The sequence below is a fragment of the Vigna unguiculata genome, chromosome 8, assembly GCF_037176805.1.
Source record: "Vigna unguiculata cultivar grain cowpea cultivar isolate G323 ecotype 2 chromosome 8, ASM3717680v1, whole genome shotgun sequence".
NCBI lineage: Eukaryota > Viridiplantae > Streptophyta > Magnoliopsida > Fabales > Fabaceae > Vigna > Vigna unguiculata.
In genome coordinates, this window is record NC_140799.1 from 12,319,381 (window position 1) to 12,334,157 (window position 14,777).

At 34.3% G+C, this 14,777-nt stretch overlaps 1 protein-coding gene across 1 annotated transcript; it reads left to right on the plus strand.

Moving 5' to 3' along the window:
* The first annotated feature begins 1,735 nt into the window (after positions 1-1,735).
* LOC114195207 (NAD kinase 2, chloroplastic-like) lies at positions 1,736-12,985 on the plus strand. Its single transcript, XM_028085601.2, has 8 exons — positions 1,736-2,005; positions 3,587-5,530; positions 6,609-6,730; positions 6,837-6,978; positions 7,119-7,343; positions 7,640-7,714; positions 12,207-12,308; positions 12,548-12,985. Exons 1-8 carry the CDS (start codon positions 1,784-1,786, stop codon positions 12,749-12,751), a joined length of 3,036 nt encoding a protein of 1,011 aa, XP_027941402.2. The 5' UTR covers positions 1,736-1,783; the 3' UTR covers positions 12,752-12,985.
* The last annotated feature ends 1,792 nt before the right edge of the window (positions 12,986-14,777 follow it).

Sequence of the window (14,777 nt, forward strand, 5' to 3'; positions counted from 1 at the left end):
AGAATTTCAAATTCCACCTATTTTTAGGGTATTTGAATTTCTTCTAATTTGTCTAATTGAAATACTTCAACAAAATGCATGCATTTTAAATGCTTTTTAATTTCTCTATCCAAACAAAGCATTTCATTCCAAAGAATTTTAAATTCTCCAAATAAATGAGTCACCCTCTTGAATTGACTCATCCAAACACACCATTAATGTAATCTATTGTGAAAACATTGCTTATATTGTGAATTGGAATTAATGTTGATTGGTAGTTTGATCAGATTATATGTTTTGTGTTAATTTGCGTTTTCTGCATAATTTTTCTAGTTTTTTAACTTGTTGATCATGTTTCTTAATTTGTTGAATTATACTGATCTCATAGTGTGCTTCTTTGTTAAGTGATTTCAATCTATTGATTCTGTTTTGAATCGGTTAAAATGTATGTTTCAGGTGTGATAGATTGCTTGAAACTTGGTCAGTTGAATTCAAACAAGAGATTTTAAAATTGATCCTAATTTTTAGAAAGAGTTAATTCAACCCCCCTCCCTTTCTTGGCTAAGAACATCTTTTATATCTTAAATTAATTTCTTCACACAACTCTTGCCAACTGTGTTTACGTTTATGTAAACATGTGTCTAATGGAGTCATTCATGTGCCAACTTGTTAATGTCTAGGTCAGCCTCTAAATGTGTTAGCGTAACCGTGAAAAAGCTATGTAAGCTTTCATAGAGAAACAACAATGGCACTTCCTTTCTATAATGTAAAAGAAGTGTTTAGCCAAGAAGGGGTTGAATTGGCCCTTACTAAAATTTATATTCAATTTTATACTTGTTAAAAACTTTTGTTTGAATCTTGTTGACTAAGTTTTTAGAAATCTATCACTTCTGAAACACACATTTTAACCAATTAAAAACAGACTCAACATATTAAACATACTAATAATGAGTGTACAGATAAATCAACACAATTCAACACAATTAAAATAATGATAGTAACTAACTATAAAAAAAAAAGTCAATTAAATTAATTAAATTTTATTCTAAAATCATTTTAACCATAAAGACAAAACAATAATATTACAATATTATCAATTAAAATAGTTTTTATGTATTACATATCATATCGTTTCCATCTTTTCCTTCTCTTTTTTTCACTTTCCACCCTTCATCTCTTAATTCAAATAATTTTACTTACCACTCTTTTTTTTTTTCAAATCCATTATTTTATACTCTCTCAAATTCATCTTTTAATATAAACAAAGGCTTAAATAAATTTCGTTCAACATATTCTAAAATTGTTTGTTTATGTAGACTATATATAAACCATTAAAACTACAAGGCAAAACTTATTTATTTTCTAAATATACAAATCAAAATCAACTAATTAAACTATAAAATACAGTTAGCTCTTCAATTGCTTTCTGTGTAATAAATCAAGAGTGAGATAAAGTAGATGTTGTCTCATGACATGGCCCAATGAAATCTGAGAAAGGAAAATGGATAATAATGAAAAAGAAAAATAGGAAAAATCCATATAATAAGCATCACATCACATCAAGATTCAAGCACAAACGGCAAATGTCATAGACCGGACATGTTGCCTCCACCACCAAAATTATTATTATCCTCTGCCATTTTCCAACCACAATTTTTCTCATTTTCCATCTCATTATCTCTTTTCCCTAAATATCGATACAAAAATAATAATAATAATCAAGGAACAGATTTTTTTAATATTTTAATTATTATAAAAACTATATATACAATATTCTTATTTTGGAAGATCGTGGCGAACTCCGATGGTAGCATGCATCGACATGGCATTCTCGGCGGACATGGCCGCTGCTCTGTCACCTTCGTATCAGTGTTTCTTCAAGCCTCCTCCGTCGTTCTTGGGCCTGGGCTTGGGCCTGGGCCTGGAGTTTCAGAGGAAGGGAAGAAAGCTCCGTAGACACTTCAACTTGGTCATCAGCGCCCAACTTTCCAACTCCTTTTCCTTCAGCTTCGGTCTCGACTCTCCGGTTCGTAACTGTTTCTCTTTTTCAACTTGTTTTCTTTTTTCAGCTTATGATACACTACTTTCAGCTTTTCTTTCAGTTGATTTACTCGAATTGGCAATTCTGATGCGAGTACTTGAATTTGATAATGGTTGTGAAAAAGTAATTAAATTAATGGTGATGTAAGTGGAAATGTGCTTTTGAAATTATTTTAATATAGTTTTTTAATTTTTTTATTAGTTGTGCCTGGTAGACACAATATGTTGTCGGACAAGTTTTTTTTATGTGGATTACGGTGCTCGGTGGCTTAGATTTTATTGTAAAATATTGTGTTTGATGTGAGAGTGTATTTGAAGGGTAGATGATGCTTTCTACGTGATGGAGAGTTTAAATAATGCTATGTTTTTTTGTTAATTGTTGTCCGGTGTGATATTAGCTAAGAAATCGATGTGGAATGTATTACCCTGTTTCGAAATGTATGTTCTGGGAAATGACATAACATATATGTACACGAAGTCTTTTGGTGCTGTTTTCAAGAAACTTCAATTGTGATGGGAGAACATTACTTAAATAGTTAGGGAACTGCATCTGAGTTTAGTTTAGTTCTTTAAATAAGTGGTCATGGGTATAAGAAGCTTAGATACGGAGCTCAGTTTCACTTTGATGTTGGTTCACATGCAATAAAGACTGTGTTTGTTTTAAATTTTAACAGAATTAATTTTGAACTCTGGTAAATGAATGGTTTTGAAAGAATCGATTTGCTTTTGGAAATAATTTTGTAAAAGTGAGTTTAGGGTAGAGAGAGGAATGGAAGGAAGAGGAGAGATTTTGATTAGATATCCTGTTTAGGTAAGAGGAGGGGAGGGAAAGGAGTCATTTTCTTGTTTGGATCACAAAAAGAATATAAAAAGTTACAAAAACTAATTTACTTTTATAATTTTCGATTTCGAAATTAAATAATTGTTTTTTTGTAAAAATACACTTGAAATGTTTTAAATCACCTCTCTTGTAAATTGTTAAGTATTTGCACCCCTCCCCTCTCCCTGAAAATTGAATCAAACAAGAAAGGCATAAATAAACTCCTCCCTTTCTCTCCCTTCCATTTTCCTCTAACCAAATACCTTGTACAATAATTTATTCAGTTCGGAAGTAAAGTACTATATCTTTACAAGTGTAAAATATAAGTGTTTTTTGTATGTTTCACTCATAAAATCAATTCTTATTAACTGAAAACTAAAATTTTTACTTCTCTGAAAATCAACACTACTCATGGTAGAATTGATTGTGTACCCAAAATCTAAAACTAAATTATGTACCCTCAATGTCAAAAACATCCTCGCTATGTACTCGTATGGGAGAGTCATTTTACACTGCCTTACCTAAAATCTAAACCGAACTCTTCAATTTACTATTGAGGTCCATTTTTTTTATTTTATTTTGAAAGTGTGCTTTAGCATCTTGTTGTTAGTGTGTGTCATCTTGTTGTTCTTTGTTTTTCTTTTGTTTAATATTTCAATTTACATGCATTAATGATTTAAATCCTGTTATTCATGTCATCGACTGACATCCATCTTTCAAATTTGTTTTTGATACTTTTCTTTATAGAATTTGAATTCCTTCCAATCCAATGATACATCACGGTTGTCTTGGATGGGTCCAGTTCCAGGTGATATTGCTGAAGTTGAGGCGTTTTGTAGGATCTTTAGGAATTCAGAAAGGCTTCATTCTGCATTAATGGATGCATTATGTAACCCATTGACTGGTGAGTGTAGTGTTTCATATGAGGTTCCATCAGAGGAGAAACCTCAACTAGAAGATAAAATAGTTTCTGTTCTTGGATGCATGGTATCCCTTGTGAACAAAGGCAGGGAGGATATTCTTTCTGGAAGATCCTCAATTATGAATTCCTTTCGTGCTGCAGATGTCAGCACAACAGATGATGAGCTCCCCCCACTAGCCCTTTTTAGGAGTGAGATGAAAAGGTGTTGTGAGAGCTTGCATGTAGCTCTCGAGAATTATTTAGTACTTGATGATGATCGAAGCTTAAATGTATGGAGGAAACTTCAGAGACTGAAGAATGTCTGCTATGATTCTGGTTTTCCTCGTGGGGAGGGTTTTCCTTGTCACACGCTATTTTCAAATTGGAATCCTGTGTATTTATCTGCTGCTAAAGAGGACATGGAAACCAAAGACACAGAAGCAGTCTTTTGGACTGGTGGTCAGGTAACAGAAGAAGGCCTGAAGTGGTTACTGGATAAAGGATATAAAACCATTATAGATCTTAGAGCGGAGACTGTAAAAGACAACTTCTATCAAGCGGCTTTAGATGATGCCATTTCATCTGGAAGAATTGAATTGGTTAAAATCCCAGTTGAAGCTAGGACTGCACCTACAATGGAGCAGGTTGTGAGGTTTGCATCTTATGTTTTAAATGGCAGCAAAGGGCCTGTCTATCTTCACAGCAAGGAAGGAGTTTTAAGAACATCTGCCATGGTCTCTCGATGGAGGCAGTACATGACCCGATCTTCATCACAGATTGTTTCTAATCCACCAGTTACACCCTATGACATGTTATCACGTTATACAGATGGGTCTGCTAGACTTCGGGATTCTTCAATAAATGCAGAGAGATCCTCCCTGGAAAAAGATGTCAATTCATTGCCAGAGAATTTGGACTCAACACATAGTTCTGTTAGTGCATTTGACAACGGTGAAGCACAAGGTACTGCAGTCTTGAGCGAAGTTTCTACTGATAACAGGGAATTATCGGAAGCAACTGCTGCTAATGAGGAAGGATCTTTTCCAAGTGACTTCAGCAAAATTAACCCTTTAAAATCTCAAGTTCCTCCTTGTGATATCTTTTCCAAAAGGGAGATGTCAAAATTTTTGGGAAGCCGGAAGATCTCACCACCCTCTTATGTCAATTATCAGAGTAGAAGGTTGGAAGGCTCTCTGCAACAGAGGAACATGAATAAAACAAAACAACAGGGAGGTGTGGGTGTCAGCAGTAGTGATAATGCCATACCTAAAATAGTAGGTCCAGAAAGTTCAAATGGATCAGCCCATGTGGACTATCTATCTAGAGAGTCCCAGATTACAGTTGATGGCAATTGGAAGTTAGTGAACGGGAATACTTCTAGTTCTGTTAGGACATCAGTAAATGGATTTAGTGAACATGAATACATGACTAATGGCAATGGTTCCAACATTGTGAATGATGATTTTGATAATGTCGCAGCTAACTCTCGAAGGATTGAAAATCATATGGTTAAAGATAGGTTAGCATTAAATGATGATGACTTGGGATCCATTGAAGGAGATATGTGTGCTTCTTCAACAGGAGTTGTAAGAGTGCAATCAAGAAAGAAGGCTGAGATGTTCCTAGTTCGAACAGATGGATTTTCTTGTACCAGAGAAAAAGTGACCGAATCTTCTTTGGCTTTCTCTCATCCTAGCACCCAGCAGCAGATGCTTATGTGGAAGTCTACGCCGAAGAATGTATTATTGTTAAAAAAACTTGGGGATGAACTAATGGAAGAAGCAAAAATGGTAAGGATTTTCTTAGGCTCCAAAAAGCATGAAAGTGGTTCAAAGAAATGGTCTCCATATCATTAGAGTGTTTAGAAACAATATTTTTGCAAAAAGATTTAGCATTGAGCATGACAATCATTGGCATTGTTTCCATCTTCTATGCCTTTAATTCTATTGTATCTTTGGTAAACCTTATATACTCATGTCCACCATTATTTTGAAGAACCAGTTGTTCGATTGTGGTTGTGCTTAGCCTTTTAGCCTTTTAGCAAGAGGCGGGCTTGGTCTGTCTCATGTAGTAAATAAATTTATTTAAGATAGCAATGAAACATATTTAAAGAAACAAGCCTAGCTTGAGAATACTCCTAGGCTTGAGTATTCCTGTAATGAAATATAAAAAAAAATGTTTTATAATTGTAGATTATATTGTTTTAGTATTTAATATATATAATTTTATATCTATATAAATATTTTTCATATTAGTTTGCAATTATATAATTATGTAACAGATATTTATGAATTTTTATATGGGTTTTCATTAAAAGCTTGTGTTGTATGAGATTTTATTTAAGATTTGGACTCGTTTAAGGTTGAGTTCTTTTATATGTGCTCATTATATTAAACGATTATTTATATTGATAGATTTTTATCATTCATTAATCATTCAAGCATAAAATATTTTGAATTCCTTGAGGATGATTAAAGATAATTGTAAAATCCAAAACTGTAGCATTTTGTTCGAATACAGAAAATTGGATGGATAAAAAATACTGGTTAATTAAAAGAACAGCATTTAGATGTAAAATATAGAAAATAGGATACTCAAGTTTTTGCTTCACAATGTTTTGGGGATGGTATGATATATATTTTCAATAATAAAGAATGGACCAAAAGGTATTTTAATTCTACTTCCTTGTCTAATAAAGATTTGGAGGAATTTAGGAATAAAATCCGTTAGGCAACACGAGACTGGAGTAGTTTTGAGTTTGAATAGTATAAAGAGCATATGGTTGTTTTCACTTCAAATGTTAATTGAGTATTTATTATGAACTTCTATAAATAATTTCACTACATATACTCTCAATATAATCTGCAGGTTGCCTCATTTCTTCACCGCCAAGAGAAAATGAATGTTCTTGTGGAACCTGATGTGCATGACATATTTGCTAGAATTCCAGGCTTTGGATTTGTTCAGACCTTCTACAGTCAAGATACCAGGTGCTGGCATTTGTAAATTGTTGTGAATAGCTTCAGAGCAGTTTTTTCTGTTCTTAAAACAGTGTTACTTTCCTTTTGTTTAACATATAAAGTGTGTTTGATTCAGTGATCTACATGAACAAGTAGATTTTGTGGCATGCTTGGGTGGAGATGGCGTTATACTGCATGCATCAAATCTATTCAGAGAAGCGGTTCCCCCTATTGTGTCATTTAACCTAGGCTCCCTTGGTTTTCTAACTTCTCATGATGTAATCTTTCCAAATTCATAATTTGTTTTACTATAAAATAATATATATATATATATATATATATATATATATATATGTACGTATGTATGTATACATAGCTTTATTTCCATTTTTTAACTTCTGTATTGCTCTCTCTGCAGTTTGATGATTACAAGCAAGACTTACGACAAGTCATCCATGGAAATAATACACGAGATGGTGTGTATATTACTCTCAGAATGCGTCTCCGATGTGAAATTTTTCATAAAGGTAAAGCAAGGCCAGGGAAAGTATTTGACATCCTCAATGAGGTTGTTGTTGATCGGGGCTCCAATCCATACCTCTCAAAGATTGAATGCTATGAACATGATCGACTTATAACCAAAGTGAGTTTTATTCTGTCTTTATAATATGCCTTCTCAATATCTATTCATTTTTTTGTTATATTTTATTAAACTTGAGGAAAGAGAGAACCATTGAGCTAAAACCAAATTGGGTGTTTCCGATGCAGCATGGATGGTTTGTGTATGTTGAGAAAAAGGAATCAATACAATAAATAGAGATTTGATATCCTTTAATGACAAAGTTATGATACGTGAATAAATAAAAACATTCCTATTGATACTTGTATAATCTAGATATTCTTGCCATCCTTCTCTATGACGAGTGTCATGTATTTCAGGTACAAGGTGATGGAGTCATCGTGGCCACCCCAACAGGAAGTACTGCCTATTCTACTGCTGCTGGAGGTTCCATGGTAAGTTTGTGAGAGTTTTACACTTTTACTTACAATGGAATTATTAGATATGTTGATTTGATATTCTTGCTTTTGACATAAGCTTCTCTGTGATACTTTCTGTGCACGAGTGGTAGACTTTGAATATTGCTTTGTGTGTTCCATATTTTACATCATTGCACTATAGGTGGAAACAATAGAAGATAGGCTAAATTACAATTTTCATCCCATTTAATTTCTTCTTCATGGTCTTGGTTTTCCTATTTCATTTCTTGCAATTTTTGTCTGCAGATTTTAGAAAACCTACAATTTTCGTCTAATTTTCAACTTCACATACATTTTTTACTTTTATTTTATATGTTAATTAAGTTATTCTGTAGGTATCTTAAATGAAATGTTAAGTTAGGGTTCTATTGAACCAAAATAAAAAACAAATAAAGCATGTGCCAATTTGAGTTCCTGTTAGGTAATACGGATGGGGCTTTTCTTATTGGGTTGGGACGATGGGATGTGATCCTAGTACAAGGGTGATGAGTTTACACTGCTATTTGGGGTAGAGGAATTTAGGCTTTTGGGTTGATGGGTTTATGCTATAGTTTGGGTTTGGGCCTCGGGCTTGAGTGGTTGGATCGCTTACATAGTTGATACAAGTGGGAAAGGCTTTTTCATGCTACACCCACATGATTTCTAGCTGCACTCGCATAATTTTTAAAATGACCATTATACCCTTCCATAAAGGTGACTTACGAATTACCTGATCCGGAACATGATTTCTTTCCAGACCAAAATTTCTGGAACAGGACTTCTAGGACATGCTTTCTACAATGCATTTCAAAACGATCTTTCTGGAAAAAAAAAATCATAATGAGCTTTTCGAAACATATTGTACCTTCGAGAACAAGCCTTCTTTCTATGACAAAAGATGTGTCGTGGAATGAACTTTTTGGAAGATTAATGTTACCTTCCAAAACGGGCTTTTCAAAACACACTTCTCTTCTTCCTCCTCTCAAAGAGGCTGCAGTGGAGAATGAAGGTGCAGTTGGAGGGTAGGTGGTGGTGATGACAACGACAAAGGTGGTGTGGTGTAGAGAAGAGGGTATTTTGGTCTTTTGATGTTAGTATGGGGTGTAGTTAGTAATCATAGTGGTGCGAGAATAAAAAATCGTAGGAAAGGAAGAGTTGTTATGCTTGGAGAGTTGAAGCTAAATGGTTTATGAAGTATCATGTCAAGGTGGGGTATGTGGCTTCGAGAGGCGATTGGTGTGGTAGGTGGCATGTAGACATTGTTTGATGGGTGGGAAGGGACGATGCGTGTAATGGAGATAAGGGTAAGGTGTTAATGTTTTTTGGAGAAGTATTAGGTTGGGAAAATGGCACAACCACTTGTGTGGTTTCAAAAGAAGTGTGTTGGTTTTGGGAGAGTGAATTTGGGTTTGTGTTTGGAAAGGTGGGGGTAGTGGGTTAGTCTAATGGGTTAAGAAGGGGGATGATCCTTGGTGGGAACAATCCATTTTAGGGGCAAAGGAAGGAGATATGAAAAATTGGATGTATTAGGTCTAAGGGGGATAGATCTAGTTTGTACATACAATGCCTCTCCTATGTGGCAAACCACTAATAAGGGGCTCACAGAACTTGTGAAAGAGATTATTTTATTGATGTTGGGGGGAAAGGGAACTTTGTCGATGAGGGTGGACACAAAGGAGAACCATGTTAGAAATTGGACTTTAAACCTAACTTAATCTCACAAAACTGACTTGTAATATGAGGTTTGCACTTTCTTATATACTATACTTTGATCAAATCTCTAGTCAATACAGGATCTCAAATAGCTAATAAAGTAGAGAAAGGCAATAAAGTTAGTAACTAAGATACTAGTGGAGTGAAGTAAGTATTGAAATGGTGGAGGAAGACCCAAAAGGGGTGATAAGAGAGGTATTATAGGTGGAGACAAACGGGGTAGAAAACTCAGTTGTCATTTGGGCCTAAGGATTGTACAAATCCATGCCTAAAACAACGTCATCCCCTTCAATGGGGAAAAGGTAAAACGGTATGGTAAACAAGTGGGATTGGATGGAGAGGCTAACTTGGGGGTAGCAAGAGGAGCATTAAATGCACTCTCCATTGCCAACCATAATAGAGAATGGGGTGGTGGGGATGGTGCATAGGTGTAAGTGGGATGGGATGTCAACTTAGGTTGTAGGATATTGCGGGAGTTACCCGTGTCTAACAAAATGGTTATTGGTAGATATTTAATGTGACCTCGAAATCTGAAAGGTATTGTTATGGCTTGGAAGGATAAATGGAAATGTAGAGGATCATATGGTTTAGTGTGATGTTGTTTGGGTGGAGGTTGTGTTTGGTTGTGAAATGGAATCATCTCCCAACAAGAGGAGGAAACAACTATATGTACACTTATGACTAGGGTAGAATTTTTCATCACAATGTAACAATGGAAGAAATAGGGCAAGTTGTGGGTTGGAATTGGTTAGGACGGGGCTGGTGGTAAAAGGTTTAGTGATGATTATGGGAGGGATGGAAAATGGCTTGAGGATTTGAAGTCTTAGATTTTGAACTCCACTAACTTAGCGAGACCAAGGGCTTGAGAGATAGATGTTGGTTGTGGTTAGTGAAAGTTGATGGACCAAAGGTATTTCTAAAGCCTCACCGAAAGTGGGCCAATTACGTAATTGGTGATTTTGGTACGTGCACTTAAACCACATTGAAGTATCCCATGCAACGGCAGACCTTCATGGTGACAGAAAGGGGCCTTCCCCCCACCCCACCAATTTTTTATATTTATATAAATTAATATATAATTTAAACTATTTTTTTTGAAATTTTAATATATTTTATATATTTGGCACCCTTAAAAGTTTTTACACATCGATATAAAGATTTTGGCACTCCTAAAACATTTGTTAAAGATATTCCATTGATCCCATACATAAAGAAAGCATTTATGTGGAAGCAAGACTCCCAAGGAATTTGGTAAAAGTGAAAGTACTAGTCACCTTGAAACCACAAATGTAAAGGATTTCTCCCTTCAAAAAAGAATAGTTGAAATTGTTAGGGATGTTAGGAATTCAAGGTGAATTGAAAGTTCCACATTGGGTAAAAATGAGTAAGATGACTAATATATAAGTAGAAAGACCCATAAACCTATTACCTTAAGGTTTTTGGTTGAAAGTGGTGACCTGATCTCTTATAAAGGCTTCTTCACGACTCATTGGTATTGAATCTCCTCAGTTTGAAAAATCTCACAGTTGTATCAGAGTTTATGGTTTGTCCTAGTGATGGTTTGGACGAGTATGGTATAAAGGTAGATGAAGAATCTTGTGCTTGAGAGGAAGGTGTTCCAATGAGGAGAGACTCGTACTTGAGAGAAGACTATCAGGAATTCAAGGTGAGTTGGAAGTTTTACATTGGGTAAACATGAGAGAAGACTGTCAGGAATTCAAGGTGAGTTAGAAGTTTTACATTGGGTAAAAATGAGTAAGATGACTAATATAGAAATAGAAAGACCAATGAACCTATTACCTTAAGGTTTTGTTTTGAAAGTGGTTTAGTCTCTTATATAGGCTTGTTCACAACTTATTGATGTCGAATCTCCCTAATATCTCCCCTCAAAAGACCTTAGGGGATGGGGTAGTGGAAGAAGGTAACAAATCCTTTAGGGCTTTGTTGTAGTCGTGGTGGTGATGGTGATGGTGATGGTGGCACTAATAAATGCCGGTGAGAAAGGAATGGGTCAGAGGAGGCCGTAGATGTTTGAAAGGGTAAGGTAACGGAATGGTTTAGGGCTTTGTTGTCTACAGTAAAAGGTTTGGAATAGGTGAGGGTATCCAAGGGATGTGAGAACATGTTGAAGTTGCTCGTTTCTAACCTCTAGGGAAGATTGATGAGCTTTCATGGCAGATTGAAGGGCTGAATGGCGGGTTTCACGTAGGTTTTTATCAGCAGTGAATTACGTTTGCAGATTGACTAATTTGTCCAGGATAATCTGGAGGGTCTCTTCCATGTCTTTGTTTGGTTTGGGGAGGCATGGAAGAAGGTCAATAAATGCTTAGTACGAAAAACTCAACAAAGGAAGGGAAAAGTAAAGAAGAAAACTAAAAATATCTAAATAACGTTCTTCTTTACCTTTCTTCTTATCCATGGTGTTCTGTTGGTCTTAAAAGGACCAAAATTACAAGAAAACAGTACATGTATGGCACCTGCTAATTAATCCAACAGAAAATATTCTTAGCAGACACGGCTCATGATAGGTCAAATGTAGTCTCTAAGCCATGAGGGTTTCCTGTGATGAGTTTGTGCAGTGGGAGTCCCACTATCATAAACGTACAAGTCATCTTGTATGTTTTTGTCATAGAACTTCTCAAATGTGATATATGTACATCGTCTAATGGTGTGGTATCCCCGTGTTAGTACAATATATTGACCAGCTTTAGTTTATACTAGCATTCATAATTGTTTTCCTTGATGTTTTAATCTAATCTCAGAAGAATACTTGCAGGTCCATCCAAATGTTCCTTGCATACTATTCACTCCAATCTGTCCACATTCACTCTCCTTTAGGCCAGTTATACTTCCAGATTCTGCACAATTAGAACTAAAGGTGAAGTTAATTTTCATCTCCTCCTAACAGAATCACATTGGATATTGTTATTTCACGGTTTATGATGTGTCACGAATGTGAAATGTCTTCCCTTTTGAGCTAAGTTGAGTTGCATCACCGGCTTGTGTTAGAAAAAAGGATGCATGATGAATAGACTTACGCGTTCGTTTGTGTTCAATAATTTAAGGTTAAGTAAAAGGATGTGAGTTGCATACTTAAATAGGGTTTATTCATAACAGATTCCAGACGATGCAAGAAGTAATGCATGGGTTTCATTTGATGGGAAGAGAAGGCAACAACTCTCGAGAGGTGATTCTGTCCGAATATCTATGAGTCAACATCCTCTTCCAACTGTTAACAAGTTTGACCAAACGGGTGATTGGTTCCATAGCTTGATTCGGTGCCTAAATTGGAATGAGAGGCTTGATCAAAAGGCTCTGTGATGCATGTGAAAGTGAAGAACAGATATGCATTACCCGTATCAGGAAAACTCGTATAATTACTGTACAGCTTGTACATTGAGATTACATACGTTAGATATATAGCAGATACCTCCACATTATTACATTGGCTGCCATTGTGAAGATAGGGTTTGCCAATGGTTTTTCAACACGTTATAATGGCAAGATATTGTTGTATATACATTTTATAAGTAGTAAATTTTGTATCTTCTTTAAGTCCTTGGGCAAATATGAATTCTACTTGACATACAACTATATTTTCATGCAACAATATAGGAAGCAGAAGCTGCAAATCTTTCACATATATGTCAACTGGCGGTATGATTTTGTGTTTCAGGAATCATGTTTCGGGAATATTACATTTATGAATGATATTCTCGAAAACATGTTTGGTACAATTTATAAAGAGAATCCTAACCGATATCTTTAGAATACCAATTAAGAAATAATTAACGTACGATCAATTTTATATTAAAAATTAAAATAATTAATTTTATTAATTAAATATAAATGCACATAATAGATTTTAGGTTTAATTATTATTTTGGTATCCTAATTTGTTGGTTTGGTTTATTTTGGTTCTCTTTATTATTTTTTGGTTTGATTCTCTAATTCTGTAAAAAGGTTTAATTTGGTCTCTCTTGTTGAGTTGATGTTAACACTATCTTCGTACATGCCACGTATCATTTTGTGAAATTTTCAATTTTCTTTAATTTTTTTTAATTTTTTATTTCTTTTTTAATTTTTTTTATAAAAAAAAAATAAACTGCTATTTATTGTTGTGACATGTGTCAATTTGAGAATTTTTTATTTAAAAAAATATACTGTCATGTGGTAGGTCACAATTGTGTCATGTGTCAAGCTAACATTGGTTATTTTCAATTTAGTCTCTTTATTTAAAATTTTGATTCAATTTAGTCTCCCATTTTTTAAAATGATTCAATTTTTTCCTCTTCAATTTGAGACCAAATTATATATTCATGTTAAAATAATTTTTTATCATTTATACATCAAATCACTCCCTAAATACTCATGTTATTTTATTTTTTACATTTTTTCACTTGTAATTTTTTACACTTGAAATTTTGTACAAATGTAAGAAAATAATAATTTGAATAGTTAGGTAGAGTAATTTGATCTATAAATATATTAAAATAAACATTTTAGAAATTTTAAGGTCTCTACTACAAAGTAAGAAAAAATAACTCTTTAACATATTAGTAGTTTTATGTATTTATAATTAATAATGTTAAACGATGTCTAGAGGTGGTAAAAATTATTTTGTAACCTTTATAGATGATTATTATAGATACACCAAAGTGTACTTAATCAAACGTAAGGATGAAGCCTTTTATGTGTTTTTAACTTATAAAGCAGAAGTAGAAAATCAATTGAATAAGAAAATTAAGAGGATTAGATTAGATAGAGGTGGTGAATATGTTTTATTTAATGACTTTTGTGTGAAAGAAGGTATTATCCATGAAGTAACCCCACCATATTCACCTGAGTTTAATGGAGTAGCTGAGAGGAAAAATAGAACTCTTAAGGAAATGATGAATGTCATGCTTATTAGTTCTAATGCACCTGATAACCTTTAGGGAGAAGCCCTTCTCACTGCATGTTTTTTACAAAATAGGATATCTCATAAGAAAACGGGTAAAACTCCCTATGAGTTATGGAGAGGGTATCAACCTAATCTTAAATATCTGAGAGTGTGGGGGTGCCTAGCTAAAGTAATGTTACCTGATCCCAAGAAAAGAAAATAGGCTCTAAAACCTCTGATTGTATGTTCGTGGATTATGCTGAACATAGTGCTGCCTATAGGTTTCTTGTTCTCAAAAGTGATGTGATTGAACATAATACTATTGTGGAGACAAAAAATGTTGAGTTTTTTGAACATATATTTCCTTTAAAGGTTAGTGATACATTTGAACAACCTATAGATACTTATAGTGATGCCATGAGTGACGGTCTAAGAAGAAGTAAAAGGCACAGGAAAGAAACTTCT

What these genes read in the sequence shown, in the direction of transcription:
- LOC114195207 (XM_028085601.2), top strand. Translation starts at nt 1,784, where the DNA reads ATGGTAGCATGCATCGACATGGCATTCTCGGCGGACATGGCCGCTGCT. An exon ending in ATGATCGACTTATAACCAAA is followed by an intron (nt 7,344 to 7,639) that starts GTGAGTTTTATT and finishes CATGTATTTCAG; the next exon opens with GTACAAGGTGATGGAGTCAT. An exon ending in CTGCACAATTAGAACTAAAG is followed by an intron (nt 12,309 to 12,547) that starts GTGAAGTTAATT and finishes TATTCATAACAG; the next exon opens with ATTCCAGACGATGCAAGAAG.